Consider the following 18281-nt stretch of genomic DNA (forward strand, 5'->3'; position numbering starts at 1 on the left):
GTAGGACAGCCTCAGACAGCCAGGTCAGCACTGATCTGGAGTGCAATGGAGCTTGTCAATAGGATGTAGGACAGCCTCAGACAGCCAGGTCAGCACTGATCTGGAGTGACAAGTGTGCAAGGTGCGGGAATGGTTCTGGAAGGATAAGTGACCACTCAATGAATGTGGGGTGGAGGTCCTCTTTTGAGACGTATCCTTGTGCAACATGAGTGATGTGTACAGCCTTGGACACTGAGAGCTGCTATCACAGTGTGGCCGACCTGCTGCCTCACCCACAGTGAACTGCACCAGGAAGAGGCTATTTGTATTTTTACTGAATACACGTATCAGTGATGCCCTTTGAATTTGAATTTGAATTTGAATTTTGTGAGGTAGGTCATAACTCCCCCTTGTTACTGAAGTAGCCTTAGTTCATTATCATGTAAATGTTTCCAACACACAGATGTGAGATCAGAATGCAGTCTCGCGTATTCCTCTTTTTCAATTAGTAGTGTGATTACTAATGAAAAATCGTTCAGACGATGATACTGGATGCTGTTGTATATTTCAGAACTATTTTTTTCAATAAACAAGCCCACTGACTTACCTGACCTTGAGTGCTGCAAGGACCAATTAGAGCTCACTTTGATCCCCTCAAGTGCGTCAATGATAACATATTTCTGGTAACCATTGACTCAGTGCAGTGAAAGGTCACACAAGAAACCTGCAGTTCAGCAAGCAGCGTGTATTTCGAGAAGAACAGCGTGTGCTTTTTGTACTTTCCGCACAAATGGAAATGTCCTCAAGACATTTTTTTCTATCGTCAAAGTCTGACAGATTCTATTGGCACAGAGTTCTGCTTGTGTAACCTGGATACAGGAGCTCCTGGGAGTGATGTCTGCATCTGTGAAACCCTGCTGTGGGATGTTACAGTAGCATTTTAGATGGTCCATGACAGTGGGTTTCACATATTTATTGTAGTTCTAACAGATCATTATTGGATTTCTAATAGATTGTTATTGGAATTCTAATAGATTGTTATTGGAATTCTAATATTATTTATTTCTTATTATTTATTTCTTAGCAGACGCCCTTATCCAGGGCGACTTACAATTGTTACAAGATATCACAATATACATTATTTCACATTATACAGATATCACATTATTTTTACATACAATTACCCATTTATACAGTTGGGTTTTTACTGGAGCAATCTAGGTAAAGTACCTTGCTCAAGGGTACAACAGCAGTGTCCCCCACTGGGGATTGAACCCACAACCCTCCGGTCAAGAGTCCAGAGCCCTAACCACTACTCCACACTGCTGCCCAATAGACTGTTATTGGAATTCTAACAGATTGTTTTGGAATTCTAATAAATTGTTTTGTTTTCTAAGAAAGTTAATGCACCTATTTGCGTGAATGAAACACAAACAAAAAGAATAAAACAACTGTGCTTATTTTTGTCAAAATAAAACATGCTTCTGGTCAGCAAGTGCGTCCGTAACAATATGAGCAACAAAAGGCTTATGACAAATGGCATGTGTGACAGAGACAGAATGCTTCTTGGTGATAAATCTCCCTACCGACCTGTGAGGGCTCTGTGTAAAGGGAACAGAGTGCTCTAGACTGGATGACCAGACAAGTCATTCCCAGGGTTAGACGGAAATCGGCCATCTACAAAGGGGGCGGAGTTACAGTACACTAAATCATTGACTCGGAAAGGAAGCGATGTGGCAGCCGCAGACTGGAGGAGCGGTTGCAATCGTTAACCAAGGGGGTGTGATTGACGGTATATAAGGGGACGTAGCGAGGTGATCTGTTCCTTTGCTATGGTTAACGCTAAACCGGAAGGAGACCCGTATTGTAATCGTGAGTGTTGTGTTTATTTTGTCGTGTCTAAAAACTGTTTGTTTTGTTATTAGACGGCTAACACGATCTGGAGCTGTCGCTAAAGGCCAGCACCAAACCCGGACAACATTGCACTTGTGTCACGATTAACTGTATTTGAGCACTATAGCACTGACTGTGGACTTGTGATCGTGTTTGTGTTACGTGTGAGTGTTTAAATATCGGGACTATTATCATTGTCTTGAGCACTGCATCACCCCTACACCTGCGCACTGCAACCACTTTGTTAATTATTCATTGATCCATTCATTTACTCATCATATTTTTGTTTATTGAAATGTATTCTACATTACCATTAACTACATTGTATGTTATTCTTACATCACAATGGGAAAATCTATCTTTTGAACATATAATTACAACCCCACACTCAGTCAATGTGGTCGGCTTGGAGTTTGACTTTTACTTTAAAAGCTCCACTATTAACAGTTTATGATCTAAAAGATAAGTTTAGCTATATGAATGATGAATGTATTGTTTTTCAGAAATTTGTTGGCTTGAATACATTCGGCTTGAATAATGTGAAATCTCCAGTGCAAATATTTCCACTCCATTGTGCAGATTTCAAACAAGGGTAATAAATGAATAAAGCAAAAGATTGCTGGGAGTTTAAAAGAAGCATGCTAGTGGATGCTGGATTACTTTGAGCACCTGCATCTCAGACTGCAGCTGTGACCATAAAATCAACAGCCACGCATTTAAGAAATGGCAAAAGTCCCAGCAACATCTGATCTGTCTGTGTGTGGTCGGAAGCTACTGGTGACTGAGAAAGCTGTCAGCTGCATTAGGATTATGATATCTGAAAGGTATCGATCAATACACACAAAAACCACTGAATGCACAAACACTGAGTGAACCGTAAACATCAATTCATAGTGGAGCAGCCGAGGACACATGCAGCTGGCTGCTTCTCCAATGTTTTTTTAATACACATTTGAATTGAATTGTTCTATTTTTACAAACTGGCTTTTTATTTTAGTTTTTCTCATTTTACAATTAAACAGTATTTGTTTTCATATAGGGTTAGGGCTGGGCCATTGTAACTATCCACTATTATCTTATCATACTGTATATAGTCACATCCAGTACTGCCCCAATACTCGGAAGGCAGTGTAAAATGTGAATATTGAGCCATACAGACTGACCAGACTGCACCCAGCTACCTCTAGACCCTCATCTCTTCCTACACCCCCACCAACCTCTCCGCTCCGCCTGCACTAGAAGACTGACTGTACCTCCTCTACGCTCCCCTGCCTACAGAGCCCGCTCCTTCTCCACCCTCGCCCCGCAGTGGTGGAACGACCTTCCTATGGATGTCAGGACTGCCCAGTCCCTGACCACTTTCCGGCGCCTCCTCAAGACACACCTCTTCAAACAACACCTGTAAAACTCAACTCTTTCCTTCTGGAAAATATAACTCTGTCTTTGCAATTTAACTTGCACTTATCTGCTCCCTATTTTACTGTATTTAATCCTGCACTTAACCCAATCTGTAGTACTTTGTATTTCACTTGCACTTGTATCTAACCCTGATCTAACTATCAACTCTTGAATTGCCCCGATATCAAATCGTACTGTGTTTTGTATTTGGTCTTATTAGGACTGAAGTCACTGTATTTTGTATCTTGCTCTTAATTGTACTGTAATTCTTGATATGTATTTTATTTTGTATACCACTGTAAGTCGCCCTGGGTAAGAGCGTCCGCTAAGAAATAAATAATAATAAGAAGAAGAAGAAGAAGAAGAAGAAGAAGATGATGATGATTAAATCTTATTCTAGCAGCCTTGTTTTTAATTACGACCTTGAGTGAGCCTGGAAGTCATTCAATTGACATACTTGAGAGAATTGGCTGCATTCAGTGTTTTCTTCTGTTGGTTTGCATGCAATGTAACCTTTACTGTGTCAAATATTATAATCCAGCAGTTTATAGAGGTTTCAGGGTAAAAAAACAAACAAAAAAAAGCAAATCTAAGAGTAGCTTAATAAAAATGTGCACTGTAACCTTTTATCAGAGAGCATCACTGGAGCCCTGTAACCTTTTATCAGAGAGCATCACTGGAGCCCTGTAACCTTTTATCAGAGAGCATCACTGGAACCCTGTAACCTTTTATCAGAGAGCATCACTGGAGCCCTGTAACGTTTTATCAGAGAGCATCACTGGAGCCCTGTAACCTTTTATCAGAGAGCATCACTGGAGCCCTGTAACCTTTTATCAGAGAGCATCACTGGAGCCCTGTAACCTTTTATCAGAGAGCATCACTGGAACCCTGTAACCTTTTATCAGAGAGCATCACTGGAGCCCTGTAACCTTTTATCAGAGAGCATCACTGGAGCCCTGTAACCTTTTACCAGAGAGCATCACTGGAGCCCTGTAACCTTTTACCAGAGAGCATCACTGGAGCCCTGTAACCTTTTATCAGAGAGCATCACTGGAGCCCTGTAACCTTTTATCAGAGAGCATCACTGGAGCCCTGTAACCTTTTATCAGAGAGCATCACTGGAGCCCTGTAACCTTTTATCAGAGAGCATCACTGGAGCCCTGTAACCTTTTATCAGAGAGCATCAATGGAGCCCTGTAACCTTTTATCAGAGAGCATCACTGGAGCCCTGTAACCTTTTATCAGAGAGCATCACTGGAGCCCTGTAACCTTTTATCAGAGAGCATCACTGGAGCCCTGTAACCTTTTATCAGAGAGCATCACTGGAGCCCTGTAACCTTTTATCAGAGAGCATCACTGGAGCCCTGTAACCTTTTATCAGAGAGCATCACTGGAGCCCTGTAACCTTTTATCAGAGAGCATCACTGGAGCCCTGTAACCTTTTACCAGAGAGCATCACTGGAACCCTGTAACCTTTTATCAGAGAGCATCTCTTGAGCCCTGTAACCTTTTATCAGAGAGCATCACTGGAGCCCTGTAACCTTTTATCAGAGAGCATCACTGGAGCCCTGTAACCTTTTATCAGAGAGCATCACTGGAGCCCTGTAACCTTTTATCAGAGAGCATCACTGGAGCCCTGTAACCTTTTATCAGAGAGCATCACTGGAGCCTTGTAACCTTTTATCAGAGAGCATCACTGGAGCCCTGTAACCTTTTATCAGAGAGCATCACTGGAGCCCTGTAACCTTTTATCAGAGAGCATCAATGGAGCCCTGTAACCTTTTATCAGAGAGCATCACTGGAGCCCTGTAACCTTTTATCAGAGAGCATCACTGGAGCCCTATAACCTTTTATCAGAGAGCATCACTGGAGCCCTGTAACCTTTTATCAGAGAGCATCACTGGAGCCCTGTAACCTTTTATCAGAGAGCATCACTGGAACCCTGTAACCTTTTATCAGAGAGCATCACTGGAGCCCTGTAACCTTTTATCAGAGAGCATCACTGGAGCCCTGTAACCTTTTACCAGAGAGCATCACTGGAGCCCTGTAACCTTTTACCAGAGAGCATCACTGGAGCCCTGTAACCTTTTATCAGAGAGCATCACTGGAGCCCTGTAACCTTTTATCAGAGAGCATCACTGGAGCCCTGTAACCTTTTATCAGAGAGCATCACTGGAGCCCTGTAACCTTTTATCAGAGAGCATCACTGGAGCCCTGTAACCTTTTATCAGAGAGCATCACTGGAGCCCTGTAACCTTTTATCAGAGAGCATCAATGGAGCCCTGTAACCTTTTATCAGAGAGCATCACTGGAGCCCTGTAACCTTTTATCAGAGAGCATCACTGGAGCCCTGTAACCTTTTATCAGAGAGCATCACTGGAGCCTTGTAACCTTTTATCAGAGAGCATCACTGGAGCCCTGTAACCTTTTATCAGAGAGCATCACTGGAGCCCTGTAACCTTTTATCAGAGAGCATCACTGGAGCCCTGTAACCTTTTATCAGAGAGCATCACTGGAGCCCTGTAACCTTTTATCAGAGAGCATCACTGGAGCCTTGTAACCTTTTATCAGAGAGCATCACTGGAGCCCTGTAACCTTTTATCAGAGAGCATCACTGGAGCCCTGTAACCTTTTATCAGAGAGCATCACTGGAGCCCTGTAACCTTTTATCAGAGAGCATCACTGGAGCCTTGTAACCTTTTATCAGAGAGCATCACTGGAGCCCTGTAACCTTTTATCAGAGAGCATCACTGGAGCCCTGTAACCTTTTATCAGAGAGCATCACTGGAGCCCTGTAACCTTTTATCAGAGAGCATCACTGGAGCCCTGTAACCTTTTATCAGAGAGCATCACTGGAGCCTTGTAACCTTTTATCAGAGAGCATCACTGGAGCCCTGTAACCTTTTATCAGAGAGCATCACTGGAGCCCTGTAACCTTTTATCAGAGAGCATCACTGGAGCCCTGTAACCTTTTACCAGAGAGCATCACTGGAACCCTGTAACCCTGTAACCTAATTTGCATTGTCTTGTTTGAAGAAATGTATTTATTTTGCTTGAATTTCACAGGAAGATTAAATACAGTAGTTTACAGTACTCCTGTTATCAATGAAACAGATTTTGGGGGAAAAGGACTTTGATAATATGTCCGTTAGAGAAATGTTTTTACTTTGTTCAGGGCTTCAATCCCTGCAAATTCCAGTAAAGCATATTCGGGCTGGCCAAAAAAACAAAGAGAAAAAACAATATAATAAGTTGCAGTTTTTGTTTGTAACGTGGAGACTGACATAGTCCAGGCTGTCGAAGATGACAGTCCAGTGTATCGCAGGGTGCAGCAGTTTTTATATTCCCTGGATGAAAAGGGGATCCCCTTATTAGCTGTGTAAGAAAGCTGCTACAGTATATGGATAGGGTTGCGGTTAACTGTTTATATTGAATCCAACCTGAATTCATTCTAGGATCAAACACATGGCTTTCTCCCCTGGCCAATACAGAGCTTGCGCTTCATCTAACAGCACCAGGCAGACCACATGTGTTGATGATTAAGCACATACACTGTACCACTGTGTTCTGTGTCAAGTATAATGGACAATTCAATTGCAAAACCATTGTTTTGTATTTAATATGCAGCAGGAGGTTAGTTAGAGTACTCAAATAAATGATTCTTTAATACATTGGCTAGCAGTGATTTCTTTGGAAAGCAATTGGAATAATGTGTTTGCTAAAACCAAGAAACCCTTAAAGGGCAGATTATTTGTGTTGGGTGGTGTGACATTCAGAATGCCATTCACTTCATTTCACTACTCGGTAGCTGCGCCAGTGGACACACATGAGCAGAGCGGTATCGCACCGTACCAACCTATCGCTTCCCATGTCAAGATAGAACACAGCCAGTCCCTGAGTGGCTCATCCAGTTAAAGCGCTGCTGCTGGGAGCGCAGGATGAGTCACACAGCTTGGACGGTGCCAGTTCACATCCAGGATATGCAAAGAGGCCGAAATTTGCTGGGGACTTTGACACCCCCGGGGTGGGAGATGGGAAACTAGCAGGGATTGCTTTTCCTAATCGCGCAACAGCGAACCCTACTGGCCACCTCTGCTCTGGATTGCTTGGTGTAAAAGCGATTGTGGCTTTAGATTGGAGGACGCTCACACGTCCTCAGAACGTCTGTGCTCACGGCACACGCTTCAGACGGACAGGTGTGTCCGTCTTCGCCCTCCCGAGTCAGCGCAGGGGTGGTAGTGGTGAGCTGAGCCTAAAGATAATTGGCAATTCCAAATTGGGAGAAAATAATAAAAAATAATTGGCAACGACTACATATTAGAATATTTTTTTTTTTTTTTAAAACATTCTCTATGGTTAGAGAGAATTTTCCAAAAGGTCAAAAGGCTGACCTAAGGTTTAAATGAATAGCAAGCCTTTAAATACATTACATGAAGGAGTCCCAGTATTTATGCTTTTCATTTCATTCCCATCCACATCATGCTTTGATTTTATCAGCGTAACAGCAATGCAGTCTAGTCTCCGATGACAGGATTCATAGCGGTGGTGTAGCGGTGCGCTCTGACCTCTTTGTGACATTCCTGGATCCCCTGCTAAGGAAATTAAACAGATGTTCAGTGACGCATGTCAGTAAAGATGTCAGTCTTCACAGTACAGAATGTCAGTAAAGACGTCTGCGTCAGTCTTCACAGTACAGAATGTCAGTAAAGACGTCTGCGTCAGTCTTCACAGTACAGAATGTCAGTAAAGACATCTGCGTCAGTCTTCACAGTACAGAATGTCAGTAAAGACGATTGCATCAGTCTTCACAGTACAGAATGTGTGTCAGCCTGCTGGCCACGGTGCCTCACATGTACAGGGCAAGAAGTGCAGAATAATGGGAACTTTCTTGACTGAAATAAGGCTAAATATTACAGTGTAGGGAGTGAAGCGTGTAGAAACACAAATCTCTTTGCTTCACATCCCTTTCACTGGATTGAATGCCTTTTGAATGTGTCTAATGGGCTACACTATAGCCAACTATAGTAAGTGGTACAAATGAACAGGAAAAAAACCCTGAAGGGATTTGAGCAGTGGTGAGTCTGCAGTAGTACATCCAGCAATGTTGGTGGAGGTGTCTGGAGTGACGGTAAATGATCAAGATATTCAATGTTACACTTCTTATTCTGACCAGTCTGGATCTTGGTATGGACACTGAGCTCTTATGTGTTTTTGTTCTTGTTTACAGGTTTCAGCAACAGAAGTACATTTTGGACCCATGAAACTGACACAAGAACCTGTTCAGGTAAGCAAAGGCTCTTCTGTGTGCATTTGGTAGTGTAGGTGCTACATGAGATGTGGCACGCCTTCTTTTTCAGAACATCTCCTCCCAGCCAGTATGTTTGTAGCAGAATGTTTTTGTCTATTTCAAGGTTATGGAAATTAGAAATGCTACCTTGAATATCAAAGATGCAATGTTTGTTTTTGTAAATGTTTGCTGCAGTATAATGTAGTGAAATAGCAACATATTATACAGCATACTGAAAGCACAGGCAAGCATGTGAAGAGCCAGATATCCCCCAGAATGATAAAGCCTGGTAAAATCCCTGGTATAAACATTGTACAGGCATGGGGATGTGCAAAATGAGCACGGAGTTGAACAGCAACTGTTTCGCATATCACATTCAAACCCCTCCCTAACTCTGTTAAGATCATGTTTGTTTGTTTATTTTGGTTGCTAGCCAGTATCTCGTAATCTTGTTTGTATAACATGGACTCACAAGATCACCTGCCCACTTGGCTACTAAATATTCCTCATGTTAAGTGACATTCTGGCAAGATGATGTTGAAACTTAAACACAGGATTAACTTGAAAGTTTCCCATCGGTAATATATATTGTACTGTATCTCTGAAGTCATGCTTCGGTCATGTTTCTCCCACAGTTGAGACAGAAATATGTATACTGAATGTTTCAGCAACACCTAAGTCAGTAGTTTTCTGAGCATTATGTACTTTCTGTAATCGACAATTTGTAACTTCACACATTCTGAATTCCATCTGTAGAATGGGTTTTTCATTATTTACTGATGAGCAGATTTACATACAAATAAATGTTACCACACTTATTTCACACTACCCCATGCAGTATTTTTATAATCTCTGGTGAGAATTGTTTTTTTCCAGAGTTCAACTATGTGAGGTAGGGTTGGAATTGCTTTCAGTTTGACTCTCGCTGGGGTCGCGCTCTGTTGCTGATGTTAAAGAGCATGTGTTTCCCGTAGTAACCGTGCAGTTATTACGGGAAATAGCAACTGGATGAGCCCATTGAAAAAATTAAAAGTTATTATTAAAAAACATCGTCCCCTGCACAGAGCGATCTTTAGCAGAAATATTTACTGTCTTCAGAACAGCTAGTGTGTATTTTGAAGGCATTTTAAAGAAATTATGCAGCTCAATGCAATATGATCAATCACTTACTGGAAGCAAACTAAACCGGCTGCCATGTTCCTAAATGTGACAGGTAGTGCATCAGTAAAGCAAACGTTTGCTATATCTTTTTTAAGTGCTAATAAAATCTATATTTACACTATTCTTTCAGATATCAGAATTTTCACAGGGAACTGCATATTACACGACAATGGGCAAATTCCACGTACAACGTGAAATCTGTGTTAGCTGTGAAAACAACAAAAATTCAGCCTTATTAATAATTAATTTGTTTACTCTGTTACAAAAAAAAAAAATTCTTAGAATGAATTTGTACTCAGAAGAAGTGCATTCTCCTACAGTCTGTAGTGTGTCTTCTGGCTTTTCTCTTTGAAAGAGGAAGAGCAGAATACAATCTGTGGAACGTCTTCATTTTAGGAAAGTGCAAAATATGAGGCTGCAAAGGTCCTGTGGAGATGGTATCCAAACACAACAAAACCAACAACTCTGTAGATCTTGTCCCGTCTGCTATTTGAGACAATTTATTAGCCGGATTAGCCAAGTTTGGGGCAATTTATGACTCGCTCAGCCTGAATATTTTGATTTACATCATTTTTTTTGGCCTCAGAAATGACATTGGACTTCTTCAGGTCAGCAGCTGTTTTACACGGGGTCAGGTAACATTAGAATAACATTATAAAGAGCGGGCAGATTTATACTTCATATTTTAAAAGAGGATACATTTTACGATGGTTTTGTAGTTTATTTATAGCAACTGATGAGTCTAGTAGACAGACCTGTGCTGTTTTCAGACATTGGACATCTTTTTCTTTTTTAGTCAGATTTTATAATTTGGGGTTCAAAGTTATACAGCAGATTGATTAGGTTTTGTAGCAACTATCTCACTGAAACAAACAAACAACAACAAAAAATAAAATCTTAAATGGGCTCAAGATTTATGATTTATTAAGACAGGTGGCTGCACATTAAAGCAGTAAGCACTTGTGCTGAAACTTGCTAAGGATATGGAGGCTGCATGTCTAGCGGTCTGGCTGTGTGTCGTGGTCTGGCTGTGTGTCTGGTCTGTGTGTCCTGGTCTGGCTATGTGTCTTGGTCTGGCTTTGTGTCCTAGTCTGTGTGTCCTGTTCTGGCTGTTTGTCCTGGTCTGGCTGTGTGTCCTGGTCTGGATGTGTGTCCTGGTCTGGCTGTGTGTCTTGGTCTGGCTTTGTGTCCTAGTCTGTGTGTCCTGTTCTGGCTGTTTGTCCTGTTCTGGCTGTTTGTCCTGGTCTGGCTGTATGTCCTGGTCTGGCTGTGTGTCTGGTCAGTGTGTCCTGTTCTGGCTGTTTGTCCTGGTCTGGCTGTGTGTCCTGGTCTGGCTGTGTGTCTGGTCTGTGTGTCCTGTTCTGGCTGTTTGTCCTGGTCTGGCTGTGTGTCCTGGTCTGGCTGTGCATTTGCTAGGTGTCCATGGAGAATCAGTAGAATGGAGAGTGTTCAGTGCTGAACAGGTTTATGCTTAGCTGTTACAGTAATGTAGTACACATTACCTGCTGCTGTTGTGTAAATCCCCTCTGTCACCAAAGAGGCATGTCTACCCTTTTACACTCAAGTTATTGATAGATCAGAATATAGGTCTAAATAGAGGCTGTCTGTCCGTCTGTTTGTCTGATCGGGTGCACTTAAAGAAACATGTTTCCGAATGCATAGGAACTCAGTGCCTGTTGGAAGAAAAATAAACAAAAAAAAAATAAAAATACTGCAGTCGTTTCTGAATATGAATAACACTCATAGTTTTGTAGTCATCAGAGCCAGAATCAGTGATGCTGTGCTGAAGCTCAGTATATGACAGTTTTGTAGTCATCAGAGCGATTCACACGAATGCCAGGTATTGATAACCTTTTTCATCACCTGATTATCTTAAAAGAGATGCAGCACTGACAGTGTGTTACCATCTGAAAAGGGTATACTTTAGAGGAAAAGTCACTGCAACATCGCTAAAGTAACATTGAGGACTGTGGCTTCAGAAATCCAAGTTCAGGGTGCAGCGGTGCCACACCCCTGGTCTTAAATGTGCTCTAGACTAATGCCCTGGGAGCTGGTGTAATTGAGATTAAAGCTTATCACACGCAGGAAAGCCTGTGGGTCACATGTGATTCAAGATTCATTCACATGGAATCGTGAGGCGGTTCTGGGGTTCCATATGCATTCCTTCTCTTCAGGCTTAAAACAAAACAGATACTGATACTGGAAACAAGACCATTGTTGAAGGTTTGAATTTGCTGAGATCCTTTTCCTTTGCGTTTATGTTTTTCCTAACAGTAAAACAAATGTCAAGATGAAATCCATATCCAGCATATAATATTCTATTAACAATTTGAATCAATTCAGTTTGTAGTTACCTCCTCTTACTCCCGTTCTCTACTCCTAGACACTCCAATCCCCCCTCAGGCACAGCTGCAGGGTTTTCATACCGGTGAACATCTCCAGATTAGCAATAAATTAATCAATTAATTAATCTGGAGATGGTCACCTTCTGCACAGTGTTTACAGGGATGGGGCTCCCATCCCCCCTCCACGCTGCCAAACAGCAACAAATTAAACACTTTAAATAAACACAAAATACCACATGCACACCAATACTAACAATAACAAAACATTTAATTTAATAAACATAAACAATACTTGTCTCTTAAATAATAATAAACACAATACATTTATATGCAGAGCTTCGCCCTGCCCGCTGTTTACACGCAGGGCTTTTTGGCTGCCCTGCTACACTCAGTTACAACAAACATTCAAGACAGGACTGTTGTAAGGAATTTACATGTATGTAAGCAAGAGGATGAGGATGCCTATCTAACAATTATCTGGTTGTGGTGTTCATATATTTGTACTATATTTGACTTTGAAAATTGTAAATATTAAAGATGTGAAATGTACTATTCAACCTGTGAACTTTTGGTGTGAATGTCTTGTACCATTGAAACCCTCAGCGCTACATGTACTGCATTCTCAAGCCCGTGGACTCATATTTCTATCCCTGTTGTTGCAATGGGCCCAAAGCTTAAGATGCTATTTAATACAAGTCTGTTTGATAGATTAAATAAAGATAAACACATGCATGGAACTGTTTATAACACTTTCATGCATACAAAACCTTATTTAATCCATGACATTAAAAACGTTTTTAAAGCTTTATGAATTGGTCTCACTGTGTGCTTTTAGAAGTGCGTATTATTATTATTATTTATTTATTAGCAGACGCCCTTATCCAATGCGACTTACAATTGTTACAAGATATCACATTATTTTTTACATACAATTACCCATTTATACAGCTGGGTTTTTACTGGAGCAATCTAGGTAAAGTACCTTGCTCAAGGATACAGCAGCAGTGTCCCCCACGGATTGAACCCACGACCCTCCGGTCAAGAGTCCAGAGCCCTAACCACTACTCCACACTGCTGCCCGTAGTACTGTATTTGTGATTAGATGTGGGTGATAGCGCTTCACTGCAGCTCTCTTGTCTCTGAGTCTCTCTTCCTGTCGGTAACAGCTTGACCGTGACGCTACACTGTCACAGCATTTTAAAGTCTTAACCATGTCAAGTGTTTCAAGAACATTCTTTTGGGACACTACAGCTTTAACGAATACACATTTTGACAAATAATGTTTTGAACAACTTATCTTCTCCAGATCTTAACTCTCAGGTGATAACCTGATACACAAAACAGGCACACATACTCCTAGGATTTAGAGTGCATGTTGTTGTATTGCTTGTTTTGGAATGTCACATGTTTTGTTTGAAGTTTACCAGTGAAACAAATCAAGGGCTGTGCGATTACAGTTCAATGTAGCATTGCTGTATTAGGATTGTGCGTGTGTGTGTGTTAATTACCAATTTATACAGTTAGGTTTTTACTGGCGCAATCTAGGTAAAGTACCTTGCTCAAGGGTACAGAAGCAGTGTCCCCCTCCTGGGATTGAACCCACAACCCTCCGGTCAAGAGTCCAGAGCCCTATCCACTACTCCACACTGCTGCCCTGTGTATGTGTAACTGATCCATTAAAAAGTAGCAGACATTACCCTGTTGCAAGCTTGTTTAGTGCTTTAGTATTACAGATGTTTCTCACTACTTCTGGTTATTGGTGCTGTCATGCTTATGTAAACGGATGCTCATGGCTGATGTTAGTGTTTATAAATACATGATCACTCAACTGAAATAAACTACTGGATTTTCTGTAAGAAGAAAGGATTGAAATGGTAACCAGTATACTTTAAGACAAGTCTGATTTATAGCTACAGAACAGTTTAGTTTAGTTTCTTCACTTTGTGCTCACTGGGCCAGCACAGGTACATCTCAATAGTGCAGCACTAATACAAAGACCTAAGTAGACCATACTCAATAATAAACCATACAACAATTATACATCCAAGCAATATCAATAAAAACACATATATACACACGTGTATACATACAATACACAAATATATGAAAAAGATACATATATTCTAATGATCTAAGCGCTCTAGTTCTATGTACTGTACCTGCAATTCACTGCTGTAACCCAGTTGCTCTAGTTCAGCCATAGCTGTACAGTAGTTAGAGTAAGATCCAGCGCCATCGGGTGATCAGCGACTTTGGATCAACTTTCCCTTCGTGTTGCCGGCAATATATACTGTAGCTGTTAACACTGTAATTCAGGCAGTGGCGTAGCTAGGGGATGGTTTTAGGGATTTGAACCCCCTCCCCGAAATTAATTATTTAACACTGGGACAAAAAAAATATATATCAGCCATGTGCATAAATCTCGAGCCATCACCATCAGCCCACCCCCCCCCCCCCCCCCAGCTGTCTGCGCTTGATGTATCGCATTCATCTGCAACATAAATACTGTATGAATGGGAAAACTTGGTTGTATTTCTGGAAGGAGAATCTGCCCACTAATCAACGCGTCATAAAAACTCTATGTGGCTTTCATGTCACCTACGAGTCACTTCCTCCTATCCACGGCACTAGGCTACATGATGTCATCGTTTTTTCGCTACACTACGGATAGCTGTCAGCACCCACGGATAAGATCTCTGGACAAATTCATTATCATCAATAATTTGTCTGTTCAACTGCAATTTAAATCATCCACATTGTGGATTCTCCGTGCTGAATTAGAGTTTTCCATGACTGAAACAAACAGCGTGTTGTAAAAAAAGCCTCTGTAAGTTGGTAAACTTCTGTTCTCCGATGCATTTGTTCTTCTGTCTTTACAGAAAACAGGTCACTCACAATTTTTTTTTTTTGCATTTTAGCTGTCACCGATTTACATGCTTGCTTCTATCTCATTCGCTGACCTACACAGCTACACATAAGTGCTACATGCATCCATAACCAAACAATGTACAGATACTCGCAGATATGTATTTTCAGTGCATGTCATACTGCATTTAATCAACACCTAATCAAGTGTTTTTAAATCCATTTCTAAGATTTCACAGACTTTTCTTTTTCAAATTCACAATTTTCACGATTTCCGTGACCTCTGTGACAAAATCGTAGCTTTATTTATAATCACTTATACCTGATTTCTAAACTAAAGTGTTACCCTGTAGCTGTACAACAAAAGCTGCTGCCACTTACTAAAACAAAACACTTTGATCTGCTGTACAGAAGCTTGGGTCACTGAAGTCTATGACAGGAAAGTAGAATTGAAGAGCAGCTCTTATACACAGTAAAAACACGATGCAGTATTTGAGTAATTGCATTAAGTACCACTCAGCATGATTGCAAACATCTTAAAAAGGTTAAAGGATAAGAAAAAGAACCATGGAAATGCTATTTGAAGCTATTTCCTCTGTTAATTGATCCTCCATAACTTTCAGACACTAATGTCTGGTTTCACAAACCCCGATCACCACTAATAATGGACTAACTTGCCTAAGGCGCCAATCTGGCTTGTGAAACCACAAAAACTGAGGCAAAGTATTAAATTACAGCAAACATAACAGTCACACTGCCCTGAACTGTTTTAAGGGCGGGAGCGTCGCATTGGCTTTGGTAATCCAGAGGATTAGCGTGGCAGAATCGTCAGGAATAGTTTCTTCTCACCTGTCCTCTAGGGGGCGGTAGCTCGACATGGCCTCTGGGAGTAAAGAGCCAATCAGCTCGGTCGTAGGATCGGCGGGATGCCCCGCTGCTGTTGCTGAGCTTCTATTGCGACATCATGTGTGTACACATTTGGACATTCTAAACTGAGGAGAAAAAAACGGGGGTAATTGAGTTAGCCGGGCAAGCAACTTCAGGGTCTCCAGTGAGACAGTTTTTTGTTTAAACCCTGTTGAACTTGCTTAATCAAAGCGGCTGCGCCACCTGCAAGTAAGAGATCGGTGCAAACAAAAAAGTGATAAAGCATTCGCTATCCCACTGCAAAGTTTTATCAAGATGCATGTTTAAAATTGTAATCGCACACTAGCATTCCTTCTCTTATTATAGAGAGAAGTCCTTGGCACAGTCTGTTACAAAAGATGGATAAACAGTTCCAGTATACACAGAACATTAGAGCACAGCAGTCACCATACAAATGATATTAAGAAGGACTGAGTTCACATAAGGTATGTATTCATGGGAAAGGTTGTTCTCACAGAGAAACAATATGCTTATTTTTATGCTTTTTAAAGTCACTTGTAAGGCATTAAATATGCATTGTTTGTTAATACCGTGACATTGTTAATTTTTAATTAAAGGTAACGTTGTTATATCAACGACCTAGAAAGTCCCTTGTCGTTTACAGAAGATCTTTTTGTTTTCTAGTTATATTTTTGGGTGAAGTTTTCAGTAGGTTCTCTGCCCAACCGCAGAGTTGTTATTGCGCTTCTATTGCAGTATCATATGGAAGCCATTTCCCTTCTGGGCTTGAGAAGCAGGAAAGTGAAAATGAAAAAGTGGCTTCTTTGGCAGGTTGAATTTTAATTTGAGTCACAGCTGATGCTCTGGCAATGCAGCTTCTACCGTCCTAAAGAAGCCTGGCTGACAGTACTGAATCACTTTATAATTATTGGGGTTTACTTGTATTTTACATTTTCTGTAGTTAACATTTATAATCCACAGCATATAATTTATTTCTTAGCAGACGCCCTTATCCAGGGCGACTTACAAGATATCACATTATTTTTACATACAATTACCCATTTATACAGTTGGGTTTTTACTGGAGCAATCTAGGTAAAGTACCTTGCTCAAGGGTACAGCAGCAGTGTCCCCACTGGGGATTGAACCCACAACCCTCCGGTCAAGAGTCCAGAGCCCTAACCATTACTCCACACTGTAGTCTGTATCTGGTGCTTTATGCTCATGCATGACTCAGCTGGCAAACGGACATTGTGTTCTATTTGTAAACCATTTGATCCATGCAAAGCATAGTGGATCAAAAGCTTTAAAAACCTGGCCTGGTATTTATAATTGGCCAATCCTGGAACGTGCATTTTTACTAAATAAATAAACAAACACAAACAAACAAAAATCCTATAAGTTACTGAACTGTGTCATGAAGTTGTATTTACACACAAGCCAACCTTTTCATAAAGGCTGTCTCCTCTCTCTCCTTCTGTCAGTCTCTGTTTTTCTATAAACATGAATATGCATAACCCGGGATTCAGGTTAGATAAAAACCATACACTAAGTGTAGCTGTTCAGGCTTTGTGCAGACACCTGTCTCTGATATTGGGGTCATATATGAGGAAACCCAACAGGGGAAGCATTGAGGATGAGAAGGCGAAAACAAATGAATACTTTATATCGGTTTTCACTAGGGAGGACATCGATATCATGTCCCACGACACAGACAGCCCCCCGGCTACGCTGAATACATTTAGTGTGATTCAAATAGAAGTACAAAGTGGGTAGGGGGCTCTCAACACCGACACTAGCCAAGAGTCTTTAAAAAGAAACAAGGACAATCATTTCCAGTTTGCTGGTGGAGATCTGTGACACATCTGTAAAGATATTAAATAAATGAGAAACTACATCCCATCAGTTTCACCGGCACTTTTATTATATTCTCATGTGAATCAACATATTTCAAAGCACCGGCAAGTAGAGCAGCTTCTGATCCAGCAGCTGGGAATCGCATCTTACACAGCCCCTTATCAACAGTTATACATTCACAAGGATTGTCCGTGTGCCAGTTATCTTAAACATACAGTACTGTATTGAAGAAAGTTCAAAGCCTGACCTGAAAGGTTTTTCCGCAGCTGTAAACTAGCCTACATATATCGTGTTTGTCTATCATGGCTTTTCTTGTTCAGCTAATACTATATGAATGGCTATCTGTAAGGCTGCCAGTGATAGAGACTCATTTGGGCACTCCCTTGGCACTGGTATCATGTTCAAGGTGCAAGTGGATAGTAAGAGCCCATAAATGAAGGCATTTTGCTTCACTTTCCCTTCATTTGAATTTGGGGCAAATGTCATGTATGCATAGGTTTGTTTAATCAATTGACTTTTTTTTCTTCTTTTGTTTGAGACGCAGTGTAAAAAATCACTTTGCTTTGCTTAACTCATGAAGCTTTGCATTTAAAAACACTTAATACAGTAACTGTGCTCATTGATTTTGC

General features: G+C 41.1%; 1 protein-coding gene across 3 annotated transcripts in view; it reads left to right on the forward strand.

Annotated features, from left to right (window-relative positions):
- The window catches only part of LOC117403733 (high affinity cAMP-specific and IBMX-insensitive 3',5'-cyclic phosphodiesterase 8B-like), a 77203-nt gene that overhangs the window by 23004 nt on the left and 35918 nt on the right, over positions 1–18281 (forward strand). For all 3 annotated transcript variants that reach the window (XM_058988476.1, XM_058988463.1, XM_058988473.1), the window contains one exon: positions 8498–8554. In XM_058988476.1, coding sequence (XP_058844459.1) covers positions 8498–8554 — 57 coding nt within the window. The remainder of the gene's footprint in view (positions 1–8497; positions 8555–18281) is intronic.

This window comes from Acipenser ruthenus, chromosome 2 (assembly GCF_902713425.1).
Source record: "Acipenser ruthenus chromosome 2, fAciRut3.2 maternal haplotype, whole genome shotgun sequence".
Classification (NCBI taxonomy): Eukaryota; Metazoa; Chordata; class Actinopteri; order Acipenseriformes; family Acipenseridae; genus Acipenser; species Acipenser ruthenus.